Source organism: Solea solea, chromosome 2 (assembly GCF_958295425.1).
Source record: "Solea solea chromosome 2, fSolSol10.1, whole genome shotgun sequence".
In the NCBI taxonomy this organism is placed as follows: domain Eukaryota; kingdom Metazoa; phylum Chordata; class Actinopteri; order Pleuronectiformes; family Soleidae; genus Solea; species Solea solea.
In genome coordinates this window covers 39,473,024-39,491,278 of record NC_081135.1, presented here as the reverse complement: position 1 = coordinate 39,491,278, position 18,255 = coordinate 39,473,024, and the positions used below count along the sequence as shown (strand labels likewise).

The window sequence follows — 18,255 nt, the reverse complement described above, 5'->3', positions numbered from 1 at the left end:
AAAAAGCAAAAGCAAGAATACATACTGTAAGGAAGGCTGACAGTGGCAGTTGGGGAGTCAACGTGCTCGCTGATTCCATATCTGTTCTCCGCTCTAATTCTGAACTGGTACTCCAAGCCAGTGGTCAGCTTCATGATTTTCATGTTGCAGCGGGCCACAGCAGAGGAGACGTCCAACCAGTGGGCTGTGGTTGTCTCTCTCTTTTGGATGATGTAGTTGGTAATGGGGCTACCGCCATCATATGCTGGTGGGAGCCACTTCAAGTTAACGCTGTCCTCTGTGACATCAGACAGCTCCACCGGTCCAAGTGGGGCACTAGGACGATCCAGAACCACAATCTTTATGAAGGATTTAGTGGTTCCACTGGAGTTTGAGGCGGTGATGTCGTAGTGTCCACGGTCTGCAGCAATGCTCTCGCGTAAAGTGATCTTGATACTGTCAGGAGTGACCTCAGAGTTGAACCTCATTGTTGACTTCATCAGCACATTATCCTTGACCAGGATGACTTTAGGCAATGGTCGGCCTGTCAGTGGAATCTCACACTTGAGGGTGGAGCCGGCTCTAACGTACACTGTGTTGTGAGGGAAGTCATTCATGTTGATCTCTGGAGGTTCTGAAGCACAAGTGACAAACAGAGTTACAACCAAGGACATTTGTGTGTCATTTCACAAAACAATGGTTTGTTTTATTCTCAGGCCATGTGAGCAGATGATTCTAGTAAATCTGATCAGTCTGTAACTTACCAAGCTGGTCTTTGACCACCACAGGGGTGACCATTTCCTTAACATCACTGAATCCTGCCTGGTTCTCAGCTCGGACTCTGAAGAAGTATTCTGAATTTTCCCTCAGACCAGACACTGTGAGGTGATAGAACTTGGTTACAGCGCACTTCACCCACTTCTCCTGGCCCTTCTCCTGAGCTTCCACAAGGTAGCCAGTAATCCTGCTGCCTCCATCGTATTCTGGTTTGACCCAGGCCAGGGACACACTCTCCTTAGTCACCTCAGTCACACCAAGCTTTGGTGGTGGGGTTGGTTTTTCTGTGGAGAAGAGGACACAGCGTGTCACATTAAAATAATCAGTAATTATCTTTTGTGTAATAATAAGTGATGTTAACAACTTTAAAATTGAAACTAAATACCTGTGATCTTGGTTCCCTCTTTGGTCTCGGCAGAAACACCAACACCGTACTCATTCTGGCCTGCCACTCTGAAGTAGTAAACTTCTCCCTCCTGCAGGTCCATCACCTTGTATGTCAGTCTGTGGCATGTGTCTGTCAACCTGGTCCAGCCTTTCTTGCTGGCCTCACGGAAATCAACAATGTATTTCTTGACTGGTCCTCCTCCTTCATTTTCAGGAGTATCCCATGTTACAGTAGCAGATGTCTTTGTCACATCCTTGACTTCTACATGGGCCGGAGGTCCAGGAGAGTCCAGGACTCTAACATGGAGCGTTAAGGAGGCGGTTCCTGCTACACTGGACAAGGTAACTGTATATTTGCCAGAGTCATCACGAGTTGCTTTTTCCAAAGTGATGGAGGTGAATGTGTCGGTGGTATCAATTACAGCACGCACTCTGAGGTCAACATCAGGTTTAGCCCATGCAACACTGGGGATAGGTTTGCCTTTGAAGGGCACCGTCATTGTGAATGAACTTCCATCCTTCACAATGAGAGTTTTCCTCATCTCATTGCTGATCTCAAAGACTGGCTCCTCCTCTCTTTCTTTGGCAACCTGTTTGTCTGACTCGGAACTTGGTTCACTGGGACCAATCTTGTTAATGGACTTGACAACAAACACATATTCAACCCCAGGTGTCAACCCGACCACTGTAAACTCTGTGTTCTTTGTGTTATGCACTCCAACAAACCATTCATCATCTTCAGTATTCCTGTATTCTACTCTGTAGCCAGTCACAGGTGCTCCACCATCAAACAGTGGCTTATTCCATGACAGGGTGACTGTGGTCTTTGTTGAGTCAATGATCTTGGGCTTAGCAGGAGGTGAAGGCAGGAATTGTGGATCTTCAGCCTTTGTGAGTGGGCAAGGGGTGCTAGGAGCACTGAGGCCAGCAGAATTCTCAGCGAATACTCTGTACTCATACTCACAGCCCTCACGAAGGTGTGAGGCTTTGACTCTAAGGTCATAAACAGGTTTCTTGTTCACACGGCACCAGCGAAGACCGGTCTTCTCTCGTCTTTCAATGACATAGCCAGCAATACTGCTGCCACCATCAGAAACGGGTCTGTCCCAACAGATGGTCATTGCCTCACTAGTTACTGCGGTGACCTGGACATTAGTGGGAGCTGCAGGCACAGTAAATGGATCCAAGGCCTTTACTGCTTCACTCTCCAGGGCCTCACCATCCCCATATTTGTTGACTCCCCTGACTCTGAAGATGTACTCATTTTCTCTGAGCAGCTTTGTCACCTTACAGGTAGTTGCCTTCATGTCTCCGTAAACAAGGGTCCAAGCAAGGCGACTAGTCTCGCGTTTCTCCACAATGTAGTGCATAACGTCAGCGCCACCATTTTCCTGTGGGGGTCCCCATGTTAGGGTGCATTTCTCTGCTGTGACCCCAGTGACTGCCAAAGGTCCTGAAGATGGTCCAGGTCTATCCAAAACTTTGCAGTTGATAGCAACAGACCTGGTTCCTGCCACGTTGTGCAGGGACAGCACATACTGGCCAGAGTCCCTTCTGATAACATCTGTGACAATCAGGGTCGTGGCAAAATTGGTGGAGGTGATTTCACACCTGGCCTTGGCCACAATCTCTTTTCCATCCTTTTTCCATGAGACAACTGGAAGTGGACGACCTGTGATTTCAGCATCTATTTTAATCATCTCGCCAGCTTTAATGACAACCAACTGTCGGAACTTGTCCTCCATGGTAATAGTGGGAGGGTCAACATCATCCTTGACTGTGATAGGACCAGTACTCTCAGACGGAGCACTCAGCTGCTCTGCAGAATTCTTAGCAATGACGTGGAATTCATATTGGACATCTTCTGTGAGGCCTGTAACATCAAAGTAAGTATCCTGCAGGTTGGTGAAGTTGCATTTCAGCCAGCGACCTTTGGGAAGTTCTTTTCGCTCAACAATGTACCCAGTAATCTTGGCTCCAAAGTCATATTCTGGCCTTTCCCAGAAGAGAGAAACTGAGTTCCTGGTAATGTTGGTAATTCGAAGGTTACGTGGACAATCGCATGGATCTCTGGCTGCCACAGGCTCACTAGCCTTAGAGCATGGACCAATGCCAGCAACATTCTCAGCATAAACTCTGAACTGGTACAGCAGACCCTCTTCAATACCTGTCATCTTAAATTGGCTCTCAGCCAGCAGTCCTCTGTTGACCTTGGTCCACAGAATGCTACTTTGTTCTTTACATTCAATGTGATAACCAATAACAGGGCTCCCCCCATCACTGGCAGGTCTGCCCCATACAACAAGCATGCCATACTTGGTGGCATTGGAAACTTGTACATTAGTTGGAGGGCCTGGAGGTTCGAAGGGATACTGAGCAACAACAGGAGCAGAGTCGATGGCATGACTCTTACCATAACGGTTCTCAGCTGCAATGCGGAACTGATACTCAGTTCCCTGAGTGAGACGAGTCACCTTGATTGATGTCCTTGCTACCGTGGCTGAAACAATCTGCCACGTGGTTGTGGTGGTATCTCTCTTCTCTACCACATAGTTGTTAATCTGGCACCCACCATCATAAGCAGGAGGATCCCAAGACAGACAGATGAAGTCAGCGCTCACTTCATCCACCTTGATGTTGCTGGGAGGGCCAGGTTTGTCCAAGATGACAACAGAGACTTCAGCTGTCTTGGTTCCAAAACAGTTAGTCAAAATAATTTCATATTTTCCTACATCCTCCTTGGTTGCATCTTTGATGATGATCTTGGATGAGGTCTTGGAGTTGACTACATTGACCCTGGTTGTCTGCTTAAGCCACTGGCCATCCTTCTTCCAGGACACCTCTGGTTGAGGTCTGCCTTTGAAGGGAACTTCAATTTTCAAGTCATCTCCTGCTTTAACACTGTATGTGTTGAATAGCAGGTTAATGGTGGGCTCCATTGTAATGTCCTTAACCACCACAGGGGCAGCCAGTGGTTTGGCATCACTCTTCCCCTTATCATTCACAGCAATCACCCTGAAGGAGTATTCCTCTCCAGTGATAAGACCAGTAATTTTAGCTTCTAGTGCTTTGACCTCACTACATATGGTCCATTTATCATCTCCCTTAGGCTGCATCTCCACAATATAGTTGGTAATCTTGCTGCCTCCATCGTGATCAGGTTTCTCCCATGAAAGGGTGACAGTATGACGGGTCACGTCAACCAGGGCAATCTTACCAGGAGGCAAAGGAGCTTCAGAGACTTTGACTTGCTCTGTGAAGGCAGGCAGACCTACTCCATGCTCGTTAACAGCCAACACACGGAAATAGTAACGGCCTCCCTCTTGTAGGTCAGAAATCAGGTAAGAGTTCCTCACACAGTTAGTGCAAACACTGGCGAAAGCCATCCTCTTCTGCTCTCTCTTCTCAACAATGTAATGAGATATTTTAGCCCCACCATCAATCAAAGGAGGCTCCCAGGAGATAGAGACAGAATTTCTCTTTACGTCCTTGACCTGTAGGTTGGTAGGAGCACTAGGCGAGTCAAGAACTCTAACATTGATGAAGGCTGATTTAGACCCACTGAGGTTCTCAAGTGTGAGGACATATTTGCCAGTGTCAAATCTGTCAACATTCTCAATCACCAACATTGTGTAAGAGCTTGTGACTTCAATCTGGGTACGTTCATTCAAAGTGCCATCAGACTTTGACCATTTGACCTCAGGCTCAGGCTTGCCCTTGATCGGCACAAACAGACGTAGAGTGGCAGTGGCACGAACATTGACCATCTTTCTAAGGTCAGCATCAAGTTCTATTTCAGGAGCTTCCAGCTTCTCTGCAGCCACCACAGACACAGGTAGGTCAACGGGCTCCCCTACTCCCTCACAGTTCATAGCACAGATGCGGAAGTTGTACTCTGCATTTTCCTTCAGTTTCTTTACAGTATAATGAGTAGCCTGGACACCAATGTGTGGTGTGCAAACGACCCACTCATCATCTGCTGCTTCTTTCATTTCAACAATGTATCCACTGACCTCTGCTCCACCATCATAGATTGGCCTGGACCAGGACAGGGAGACTGTGGTGCTCGAATGGTCTGTAACTTTCGGGTTATTTGGAGGTCCTGGTGGATAAATTGCATCACAGGCCTTGATGTATTCACTTGGCGCACTTGGTTTTCCCACACCAGCAGCATTTTCAGCTGAGATCCTGAATTCATAGGAGTGACCTTCTGTGAGGCCAGAGCATCTAAATCTCAGGTCAGACAATCTCTTCTTGTTGCACTTTGTCCATCTGATGCCATCTTTATCACGTTTTTCAAGGACATACCCTTCAATCTCAGCTCCTCCATTATCCTCTGGTCTCTCCCAGGTAAGCACAATAGAGTCACGAGTGACAGCACTGGCCTCTGGGGTGGAGGGAGCACTGGGAGTGGTGAAGGGGTTACGAGCAATAACAGGTTCAGATTCCAAAGGCTCACCAACACCATATTTATTCACAGCAGTGACTCTGAAGATGTATTCATTGCCAGGCAGCAGTTTTGTGATTTTGTAGCTGATGGCCTGGATCTTGGGCTCCACCATGGTCCATGACAAACGACTGGTCTCTCTCTTTTCAATGAAGTAGTGTGAGATGCCTGCTCCACCATCATGTGAAGGATGGTTCCAATGAAGATAACATTTCTCTGCAGTGACCCCTTTGACTTCTAATGGGCCATCTGGAGGACCAGGTCTATCCAGAACTTTGACATTAACTGGAACCATCTTAATTCCTCCCACATTGACAAGTTTGAGGACAAAGTGGCCACCATCAACTCTGATGCAATCCTTGGCTGTCAGAATGGTACGTGTCATTGTGGTCTTGACCTCCATTCTTGGTGTGGCACTGTCAATCTCCTTTCCATCCTTTAACCAGATGACTTCAGGTAGGGGCTTGCCTGTGTAGTCAGCATCAATGACAAATGTTTCACTAGCATGAACAACAGTCAGATCCTTGAACTTTGAATCCAGGGTGGCTCCTGGAGCCTCAATTTCATCTTTGGCAGTGATTTGTCCTGTACCCTGAGAAGGACGGCTCAAGATGCCAGCAGCATTCCTGGCGATGATTCTGAACTCATACACACAATCCTCAGTTAGGCCAGTGATTGTGAACTGGGTGTCAAGGATGTTGGTGAAGCTGGCCTTCATCCATCGGGTATCAGGGTGCTTCTTTCTCTCAATCACATAGCCAGTGATTACGCTGCCTCCATCATACTGAGGCCTGGTCCACTGGAGTGTCACATGGTTTCTGGTGATTTCAATAGCCTCTGGAGTGCCAGGTGGGTCGCAGGGGTCCCTAGCAACTGTGCTCTCAGAGACTTTGCTAGCTGGGCTGACTCCGGCAATGTTCTCTGCATAAACTTGGAATTCATACTCAATACCTTCCTCCAACTCTATAGTCCTGAAACGTGTGTCAGGGATTAGAAGCTTGTTGAGTTTTGTCCACAGGAGGCTGTTCTTCTCCTTCCTCTCAAGGTGATAACCTAGGACGGGGCTGCCTCCATTGTTGTTGGGAAGCTTCCACTCAACAACCATATTATCCTTGGTTACAGCAGAAATGACTGGCATTCCAGGGGCAGAAGGCTCACTGAATGGATACTGAGCAACGATGTTAGGGGAGAGGATAGCAGAACTCTTTCCATACCTATTCTCAGCAAACACTCTGAATTGATACTCAACTCCAGTCTTTAAATTGGTGACTTTGATGGTTGTTCTGGCAATAGTAGCAGACACAATTTGCCATGTTGTTGTGGTAGTGTCTCTTTTTTCCACAATGTAGTTGTTGATCTGACAGCCTCCAGTGTACGCTGGTGGTTCCCAGGAGAGTGTGACATAATTAGAGCTCACCTCTTCAATTTTCACAGGGCCGGTTGGTGGACCAGGCTTATCAAGAATTATAACAGTGATCTCCTCTGTAGCTGTTCCAACACTGCTGGTGGCTGTGATAGTGTATTTACCAGAGTCTTCTTTATTTGCATCCTTTATGCACAGCTTAGTAGATGACGGTGTACTAGACACATTTAGTCTGGTTGTCTCCTTGAGGACATGACCATCCTTTTTCCACTCAATCTTTGGAATAGGGCGTCCTATAACTGGAATCTCAATCTTTAGATCCTCACCATTCTGTAAACTGTAGGTGTCGCTTGCAATCTTGAATCTGGGCAGGATAGTTATATCTTTAGCAGTGACTGGTGTAGCCAAAGGCCTGGGGTCACTCTTGCCCTTTTCATTGAAAGCTGTTACTCTGAACAGGTACTCATGACCTGCACTGAGGCCTGAGACAGTACCCTCACATGTTTTGGATGTAGTGGCTACCACCCATTCCTCTTCACCCATAGGCTGCATCTCAATGTAGTAGCCGAGGATCCTGCTGCCTCCATCATGGTCTGGCTTCTCCCAAGAGAGTGTGGCAGTTTTTTTGGTAACATCAGTCAAAGTGACTTTACCTACGGACAGAGGAGGCTCAGATGTCCTAACTGAATCCTCTGTCTCAACTGCTTGTCCCACACCAAATTCATTCTCAGCCAAGACTCTGAAATAGTAGATAACTCCTTCAGTGAGGCCAGTGATACGATAACTTGTCTTTGTGCACTTGTTATCAACATTAGAATAAACATTCCTGGTGGACTCGCGCTTTTCAACCAGGTAATTCTTGATTCTTGAACCACCATCTATAAGGGGAGGCTCCCAGGTCAAGGTAACACATTCTCTCTTGATGTCTTTCACCATTAAATTCTGAGGGGCTCCAGGGGTGTCCAGGACCTTAACAGAGACAAAGGCTGATTTGCTGCCTGCGGCATTTTCCATCTTCACTATATATTTTCCAGCATCATACTTGTCACAGATGTCAATGGAGAGCTGTGTGTAATCCTCCCCAGACTCTGTCTGAACTTTACTAGGCAATTCACAATCCTCCTTGGCCCAGCTGATCTCAGGAGTAGGACGGCCTTTAAATGGAATGCAGATTCTCATAGAGCCACCTGCACGGACAACTATTCCCTTTCTGAGTTCTGAATTTAGAATCATCTCTGGTGGATCAATCTTATCCAAAGGCTTCACAACTCCCGGGACCTCGGTGGGCTCACCAACACCAAGCTTATTGATGGCACAGATGCGCACCTTGTATTCCTGGTGCTCTATCAATTTGGTGATTGTAAACTTGGTAGCATTTACTCCAAAGGGTGGTGTGCAAATAGTCCATTCCTCTTCATCAGCCTTGGTAATTTCAACTGAGTAGCCTTGAATCTCACAACCACCATCATAAAAAGGCCTATGCCAGGCCAGAGTGATGGCGTTTTTAGTTGTGTCCACCACATGAGCATTGGTGGGGCAGCCTGGTTCAAAGGTAGGATCACAGGCCTTTGTGTAAGGGGTAGCTGGGCTTGGCTGACCCACTCCAGCAGCATTTTCAGCAGACACTCTGAATTCATATTCATGATCTTCAGTTAACCCTGTTACTCTGAACCGCAAGTCTGTCACTCTGCGTTTGTTGCACTTGGTCCACCTTACTCCAGCTCTGTCTCTTTTCTCAATGATGTAACCAACAATCTCGCTGCCTCCTGTGCTCTCAGGGCGGTTCCAGCAGACAGTCATGGAATCCCTGGTAATGTTCGTGATCTCAAGCTCCTGAGGTGAGCCAGGAGGAACAAATGGATTTCTCATGATGACTGGCTCTGACTCGAGAGGCTCACCCTCACCGTATTTGTTGACTGCCATCACTCTGAAGATGTATTCATTACCCTTCAAAAGTTTGGTAACCTTGATCATAGTAGCTACACAGTCACCGGAGACCACAGTCCAAGCCAGGCGGCTGGTTTCCCGCTTCTGAATGACGTAGTGAGAAATGCTAGCTCCTCCATCATGTCTGGGTGGCAGCCATGATAGTGAGCACTTTTCCTCGGTGACATTGCTGATTTTAAGAGGTCCCTCTGAGGGGCCTGGTCTGTCCAGTACCTTCACACTGAATGGGATAGTCTTAGTTCCAGCAACATTAGTCAGAACCAGAGTGTACTGCCCACCATCCACTCTGATGGCATCCTTCACAACTAGCAAAGCCTTAAAGTCAGTGTTTTTAATCTCAGCCCTTGCAGAGTTTTCAACTTCAATGGTTCCCTTGAACCACTGAGCTGTAGGAATGGGCTTCCCTTCCACAGTTGCCTCCAGAGTGAAGGTCTCTCCAGCATTGACAACAATCGTCTGGTTATATTTAGGATCTGTCTCACACTTTGGTGTGTCAACTTCATCCTTGGCTGTGATGGATCCTGTGGACTCAGATGGCTTGCTGACAGCTCCGGCTGCATTCCTCGCTATTACTCTGAAGTCGTATTTACACTCTTCTGTTAGGCCAGTAATTGTAAATTCATGTTCAATGATGTTTGCAAAGCTAGCCTTCATCCACTTTCCTTCAGGAAGGTCACGTTTCTCCACCAAATAGCCAATAACTAAACTGCCCCCATCATACACTGGAGGAGTCCATCTCAGTTTCACTGAGTGTCTGGTCACAATCAGTGCCTCAGGGCGACCAGGAGGATCACATGGGTCACGGGCTACATAGACTTCAGAAACTTTGCTGCATTTTCCAATGCCAACAATGTTCTCTGCATATACTCTGTACTCATACTCAATACCTTCCTCAAGAGGAGTAGATTTAAACCTGCAATCTTGGATGAGCATTTTATTGATCTTGGTCCATAGAATACTGTTTTTCTCTTTCCTCTCCAGATGATAGCCCAGGATAGCACTGCCTCCATCAGATGGGGGTTTGTGCCACTCAACCACCATATAGTCTTTAGAGTATGAAGACACAAATGGTGTTCCCGGAGGGCCAGGCTCTTGGAATGGATACTGTGCCAGAATAGGCTCTGAATCAATTGCATAACTCTTTCCGTATCTATTCTCGGCATAAATTCTGAACTGATATTCTGCTCCTGTCTTCAGATTGGCCACTTTAAGAGTGGTTCTGGCCACAGTGGCAGATACAACCACCCAGTTGGTTGTAGTAGTGTCCCTCTTTTCCACCACATAGTTTGAGAGTGGGCAGCCACCTGTATATGTAGGAGGTTCCCAGTTGAGGGTGATACTCTCAGCACTGATGTCCTCAAACTTGATCGGTCCAGTTGGTGGGCCTGGTTTGTCCAAGGTGATCACCTCAATTGAAACATCTTTCGAACCCAGAGTATTGGAGACATTGATGCTGTACATGCCTCCATTCTCTTTAGTGGCATCCTTTATGGTGAGGGTGGTACAATTTCCTGAGTCAATAACATTGACTCTGGTAGTCTGCTTAAGAGCAGCACCATCCTTGGTCCAGGTGATAGTCGGCTTTGGATGACCAGCAACTGGGACCTCTATTTTGAGGTCGTACCCCACCTGGACATGGTAGGTACTGAGTTTGGGTCTAACAGCAGGCTCAATCACAAGATCTTTTGCTACAACTGGTTGAGCCAGTTGTCTTGGGTCACTTTTGCCCTTGTCATTTACAGCAACAACTCTGAAATTATATTCCTCATCCTTGAGTAGGTTTGTCACAACAGTCTCCAGGGCCTTTACACTCGCACATAACGACCAAACTTCACTGTCCTTAGGTGCCAGTTCAACGTCATAATGACTGATCCTACTGCCTCCATCATGTTGGGGCTTTTCCCAGGAGAGAGTTACAGTGCTACTAGTAACATCAACAACACTGACTTTTCCAGGTGGTTGAGGCTTCTCAGAAATCTTAATTGGTTCTGGAGTTTTAGCTTGGAGGCCAATACCATATTCATTCTCAGCTAGGACTCTGAAGAAGTAGATTCCACCCTCTGGAAGTGGCTCAATTTTCCATGACATCTTATTGCAGGTGGTGACGGGAGAGTAAACCTTCCTGGTGCTCTCACGCTTCTCAACAATATAGTGCTTAATCTTTGCACCACCATCCAGAAGTGGAGGCTCCCATGTAAGTGAGACAGAATTCTTGGTAATCTCTTTCACTATTAAGTTAGTTGGTGGACTAGGTGTGTCCATGACCCTGACACTGATGAAGACTGACTTCACTCCACTGGCATTCTCTGCAGTCAGGGTGTACTTGCCACTGTCAAATCTGTCAACATTCTCAATGACAAGTGAAGCATAACTGCCAGTATTGTCAATCTGGGCAAGCTCATTAATTTCACCCTCAGTCTTACCCCATTTCAACTCAGGGGCTGGACGACCTCTAACAGGAATAAACAGCCTGAGAGTGCTTGCTGCCCGAATGTTGATCATCTTTCTCATATCAGCATCCAGGTCAAGATCAGGAGCCTCAAGTTTTTCCTCCAGAAGAATTTTTCCAGGAACATCAGCATGCTCACCGATACCAACTTTGTTGATAGCACACACTCTGAACTGGTACTCGTGCTTCTCCAGAAGCTTTTTCACTGTGAACATTGTATCTGTGATACCAGTAGGTGGAGTGCACATAAACCACTCATCAGATGCCCCATTGCAGGCCTCCACAATGTAAGCTTGAATCTCACATCCACCGTCATAGATGGGCTTGCCCCATGTCAGTGAAACAGTGGACCTAGATGTGTCAACCACTTTGGGATTATTTGGTGGACCTGGTTTGAAGATAGGGTCCCGTGCTTTGTAGTAAACTGTAGGTTCACTAGGAGTGCCAACACCTCCAGCATTTTCAGCAGCAACTCTGAATTCATAGCTGTGATTTTCCATGAGGCCTGTCACTCTAAAGCGGAGCTCACTCACTGTTCTCTTGTTGCACCTGGTCCATCTCACACCATCTTTGTCACGTTTCTCTACAATGTATCCCTGGATGGGGCTGCCACCATCAGTAGTTGGTCTCTCCCAGGTCACCACCATGGAATCTTTGGTGACTGTGGTGATTTCTACCTCTGTTGGTGGGTTGGGAGTGACAAATGGATTCCTGGCAATCATTGGCTCAGATTCAAGAGGCTCACCAACTCCGTACTTATTGACTGGAATCACTCTGAAGATGTATTCATTACCAGGCAGAAGTTTGGTGACCTTTAGGCTCAGTGTCTGAACTTTTGGTTCAACTACAGTCCAAACCAGTCTGCTGGTCTCCCTCCTCTCAACAATGTAATGAGAAACATCACTACCTCCATCTTGCAAGGGAGGTTTCCAGGATATGGAGCATTTCTCTTTAGTGACCCCATAGATGGATACAGGACCTTCAGGAGGACCTGGTCTGTCCAGGACCTTGACATTAATGTGAACAGATTTCTCTCCTCCAACATTCTTTACAAGCAATGTGTATTGACCTCCATCGACACGAATGGCTTCTTTTACAACAATACAAGCTGTGAAGTCGGTGTTCTTGATCTCTAGACGAGCTGCTTCAGAAATCTCCTGACCCTCCTTTCGCCAGTGTACTGTAGGCACAGGTTTACCAGACACACCAGCCTCAAGCTGGAATGTCTCTCCAGCATTTACCACCACAACCTGAGAGTACTTAGCATCCAAGTCAATCTGGGGTGGATCCACCTCATCCTTTGCAGTGATGGCTCCAGTGGAGTCAGATGGGAGACTGGAGACACCTGCTGCATTCTTTGCAATGACACGGAACTCATATATCTGATCTTCAGTTAATTCCGTAACAACAAAGTCAGTACTAAGGATGTTGGTGAAACTGGCCTTCATCCAGCGCCCTGCTGCCTCCTTCTTCTCAACCGCATAACCGATGATCTTGATGCCACCATCATACACAGGTTTGGCCCATCTAAGTGTCACTTGGCTTCTTGTTACAATGACAGCCTCAGGTTTTCCTGGTATGCCACAAGGATCTCTGGCCACTTGCATTTCACTCGCTTTGCTAGGTTTGCTGAGGCCGACAATATTTTCAGCATAGACTCTGAACTCATATTCAATGGCCTCCTCAAGGCCTTGAACCTTGAATCTAGTCTCTGGGATGAGTTGTTTGTTTTGCTTTACCCACAGTAAGCTGTTTCGCTCTTTCAGTTCTAAGTGATAGCCGAGAATTTTACTTCCACCATCATTGCTGGGTTTGTCCCATACGACCACCATGCTTTCCTTGGTAGCTGACTGGACCTCAACAGAACGAGGATGGCTTGGCACCTCAAATGGATATTGAGCAACAATGTTTTCAGATAGTAGGGCAGATGACTTGCCATATCTATTCTCTGCAGCAATCCTAAACTGGTACTCAAATCCTGTCTTCAGACGGGTAGCCTTGATAGTGGTTCTGGCCACTGTAGCTGACACAATCTGCCAGTTGGTGGTAGATGTGTCCCTCTTCTCAACAATATAATTATTGATGGAGCAACCACCATCATATTCTGGTTGATTCCAGGTCAAGACCACACTGTCAGCAGTGACATCATCCAACTTAATTGGGCCAGTGGGAGGACCAGGTTTATCTAGAACAAGCACACTGATGTCTGTGGATGCCTCTCCAGCTGTGTTGATTAATTTAATAGTGTATGTGCCCACATCATCTCTGCAAGCTTCCTTAACGACCAGAAAAAGGTTTTTATCTGTGGCTTCAGCATTTACTCTTGTTGTCTCTTTGAGAGCAACACCATCCTTGAGCCAAGTTGCTGTAGCCTTGGGACAGGCTGCATATGGTACATCAATTTTCAGATCATCTCCTGCCATCACACTGTATGTTGCAAAAATCAGTTTGAATGTTGGTGGAATGACAAGATCTTTTGCCACTACAGGCATACTGAGGGGACGTGGGTCACTAACACCCTTTTCATTGGCAGCTGAGATGCGGAACATGTACTCCTCTCCCTGTGTGAGACCAGTTACATGTGCCTCATTGGTCTTTACCACCATAACCTGGGTCCACTTCTCCCCATCTTTAGCTTGCATTTCAACAATATATCCTGTGATTCTACTACCGCCATCATGGTCAGGCTTTTCCCAAGTTAGTGTGACACTTTTGCTTGTGACTTCACGTAGGGACACTTTGCCTGGTGGTAGCGGCTTCTCTGATGCTTTAACTGGTTCAACAGTCTCTACTGGGAGACCAATACCAAATTCATTCTCAGCCAGGATTCTAAAGAAGTACAGCTTCCCTTCATCTAGGTCTCCAACTTTCCAACTTGACTTGTGGCAGCTTGCACAGACAGTAGAGTAGGCCTTTCTTGTTGACTCACGCTTCTCCACAATGTAGCTGCGGACCCTGGAGCCACCATCTATGAGTGGTGCATCCCAAACAAGATACACTGAATCTCTAGTGACCTCCTTGATAGCTAGATTCTGGGGTGCTCCAGGAGTATCCAGCACCCTGACATTAACAAAGGCAGTCTTGCTTCCTGAAGCATTCTCCACGGTCACCATGTATTTTCCTCCATCAAACCGGTCAACGTTGTCAACCTGGAGAGTGGTGAATGATGAGGTGATTTCAATGTTAGCTTTGTCCAGGGATTCTCCATGTTCTCTTGACCATTTTACTTCAGGTGCCGGTCTACCCTTTATGGGGACAAAGAGTCTCAGTGTGCTACAGGCTCTGATGCTGACCACCTTACGTAGCTCTGCTCCAAGCTCAATCTCTGGAGGAAGCAGTCTGTCCTCAGCCTTGGGGGTTCCAGGAACAGCAGCAGGTTCTCCTACTCCTTCACAATTCGTGGCACAGATGTTAATCTTGTACTCTTGGTTTTCCTTCAAGTTGGTGATGGTGAAGGAAGTGGCTGTCCATCCCTTCTTGGGAGTTTGAATTGTCCATTCATCCTCCTCGGGCAGACAAGTCTCTACAATGTAGCCAGTGATTTCAGAACCACCATCATAGACAGGCTTATTCCAGGCAAGGGTAATCGATGTCTTGGTTGTGTCCAGCACTCTGGGGTTCCCTGGAGGTCCAGGCTGGAAGATAGTGTCTATAGCTTTGTAGAATGGACTGGAAGGACTAGGTTGGCTTAGACCAGCATTGTTCTCAGCAAAAATTCTGAATTCATATTCATGTCCTGGTGTGAGGCCAGAGGCTTTGAATCGCAGGTCAGTTACAGTCCTCTTGTTGCACTTCACCCAACGGAGACCAGTTTTATCCCTTCTTTCAATGATGTAGGTGTTTATTCTGCTACCTCCATCATGTTCAGGGCGCTCCCAACAGACAACCATTGAGTCTTTGGTAATAATGGTAACTTCAGGCTGCTGTGGCGGATCACTGGGAACATAGGGGTTGGCACACATGACAGCTTCAGACTCTAGGGGTTCACCAACACCATACTTGTTGACAGCCATGACTCTAAAGATGTATTCATTGCCCTTCAAAAGTTTGGTGACCTTGAATCTATTGGCTTGAAGGTCTGTGGCCACATTTGTCCATGCCAGCCTACTGGTCTCGCGCTTCTGAATGATAAAATACTCAATCTTGGCACCACCATCATGTGTTGGATGCAGCCAGTTGAGAATACATTTCTCAGCAGTGACATCAGTTACAGTGAGAGAGTCTGGTGGTCCAGGTCTGTCGAGCACCTTTATATTGAATGTGAACTTGGCAAAACCACCAGGATTGCTGGCAGTCAGAGTAAAAGCACCACCGTCTCTTCTCAGGGAATCTTTGTTAATCAGAGTTGTGTGGAAGTCAGATGACTTTATCTCTAACTTGCCTGTATCCTCCAGCTCCTTTCCTTCCTTGGTCCATACCACAGATGGGATTGGTCTGCCAATAACATTAGCCTCCAGCTTAAATATCTCTCCTGCCATGACAACAACAGTACTGCTATAAGAAGCATCAACATCAAGCTTGGGTTCTTCAATGTCGTCTCTGCAGGTGATTGCCTCTGATGCCAGGGATGGAGCACTAACAGCACCAGCTGAGTTCCTAGCTAGCACACGGAATTCATAAGTTGAGTCTTCAATCAGACCACTCACTGTATAAATGGTTTCAAGAATATTGTTAAAGTTTGCTTTGAGCCAGCGTCCATTGGGCATCTCTCTCCTCTCCACTGTGTATCCAGTGATGGAAAAGCCGCCGTCTCCCTCTGGTTTGGTCCAGGACACTGTCACCTCATGTCTGGTGATGTTAAGTGCTACAGGTCTGCCTGGTGGGTCGACTGGGTCCAATGCATACAAAGGCTCTGATGGTTTGCTTGGTTTGCTGAGACCAGCCATGTTTTCAGCCGTAACACGATGTTCATACTCTATTCCGTCAACAAGTCCTGTTGATTTGAAGATATTTCCAATAACCAGAGCTTTGCTGATCTTCTGCCACAGAATGCTGTTTCTCTCTTTCCTTTCGACATGATATCCCAGAATAGGATTGCCTCCATCGGAGGATGGCTCATTCCAACTCACAGTCATAGCATCCTTGTTGAAGGACGTGACCACAGGAGTGCCTGGCTGGCCTGGCACATCAAATGGATAGGCAGCGATCACCGACTCAGAGATGATGCTTGGTCCAACACCATATCTGTTCTGGGCTTTGACACGGAACTGATACTGGGTTCCAGTGTTGAGCTTTGCTGCCTTAAATGTGGTGCGGATCACAGTGGCTGCCAACTCCACCCATGAAGTACCTGTAGTCTCCCGCATCTCAACAATGTAGTTGTTGATAGGAACGCCTCCATCATTCTCTGGTGGCTCCCAGGACATTAGAACATAATCACATGAGACCTCCTCCAGCTTAATAGGACCAGTGGGAGGACCAGGAATATCGTGGACTAGGACAGTGATTGTCTCAGTCACTGTACCCAGCATGTTCTTTCCAGTGATTGAAAATTGACCTCCATCAGTCCTCTTGATCTCATTGATGTTGAGGATAGTTGACGTTGCTGTGACTTCAGTGTTAATTCGTTGCGTCTCCTTGAGGGCAGTGTCTCCCTTCTTCCAGGACACCACGGGTCTGGGTTTGCCAAGCACTGGAATTTCCACCTTAACCCGGTCCCCTGCCTTAGCAATGACTGTCTTCTGGTAGACTCCACGCAGGTCAAAGGAAGGAGCGGAGGTCTGCTCTTTGATGATAGCTGGCCTGCTCTCACGTGGGTCACTCCTACCTGATGCATTGACAGCCATTATGCGGAAGGTGTACTCTGCCCCTTCAGTCAGATCTGTCACGGTGTAGTCCAGTGCTTTAATTGTGGCCACATGAACCCACGGGTCAGAACCCTTCTTCTGAGCCTCAATAACATATCCAGTGATCAAGCTTCCACCATCATGCAGTGGCTTGACCCATGCAAGGCTGGCACTGTCAGCCGTCACATCTGTGACATACAAGTTCTCTGGTGCTGAGGGGGCCTGGGAAACCCTGATTGGCTCTGAGGTTTCAGCTGACTCACCTACACCCAGGTCATTCTCAGCAGAGACACGGAAGTAGTAGTAAGCTCCTTCCTCAAGGTCTGCAAATTTGAAGGAACACTTCTGCCATGTGGTGCTCAGCACTGTGTAGGCCTTTTTGGTGGCCTTCCTCTTTTCAATAATGTAGTTATGAATCTTTGAGCCACCGTCAATTATGGGAATTTCCCACTGCATAGTGATGCTGTTCCTAGTGATTTCTCTAGGTTTGAGGTTGAGTGGTGGTCCTGGTGTGTCCAAAACCTTCACATTAACGAACCCTGTTTTCTTTCCTGCAACATTCGCCAGACAGAGGTTATACTTTCCAGCATCGTATCTGGTGCACTCGGGAATAATCAGCAGGGTGTAAGACTCTGTGCTGCCAATGTTTGCTCGTAATTTCAGGTTGGAGTCATCTTTGCTCCATGTTACTTCAGGAGCAGGGCGGCCCCTGATGGGAACAAACATACGAATTGAAGCACGGGCCCTGACCACGAGGGTTCTCCTGAGTTCAGCATCAAGCTCAAAGTCTGGCAGTGTCTCCTGGTCCACAAGTTCAATCACTTTCTCAACCTCTGCAGGCTCGCCAACTCCCTCAGAGTTTACAGCACTGACCCTGAAGTGGTATTTGCCACCTTTTTGAAGTTTAGCAATGACATATTCAGTGGACTTCCATGGGTACTGTGTTTCTGTCTCCCAGTCATCATGGCCTTCCTTCTTGTACTCAACAATATATCCATCTACTTCCAGACCTCCATCATAATGGGGTCGGCCCCAGGTGAAGGTGGCTGAAGTTTTTGTAGTGTCAGTAATGTGGGGATTGGAAGGAGGACCAGGTGGATCTGATGAAAATACAAAAAAA

General features: G+C 47.1%; 1 protein-coding gene across 25 annotated transcripts in view; it reads right to left on the bottom strand.

The window, feature by feature from the left end:
* Positions 1–18,255, bottom strand: part of ttn.2 (titin, tandem duplicate 2) — a 176,830-nt gene that overhangs the window by 28,543 nt on the left and 130,032 nt on the right. For all 25 annotated transcript variants that reach the window (XM_058617746.1, XM_058617865.1, XM_058617874.1 and 22 more), the window contains 3 exons: positions 1,142–18,235; positions 744–1,040; positions 26–613 (listed from right to left, as the gene is read on the bottom strand). In XM_058617746.1, coding sequence (XP_058473729.1) covers positions 26–613; positions 744–1,040; positions 1,142–18,235 — 17,979 coding nt within the window. The remainder of the gene's footprint in view (positions 1–25; positions 614–743; positions 1,041–1,141; positions 18,236–18,255) is intronic.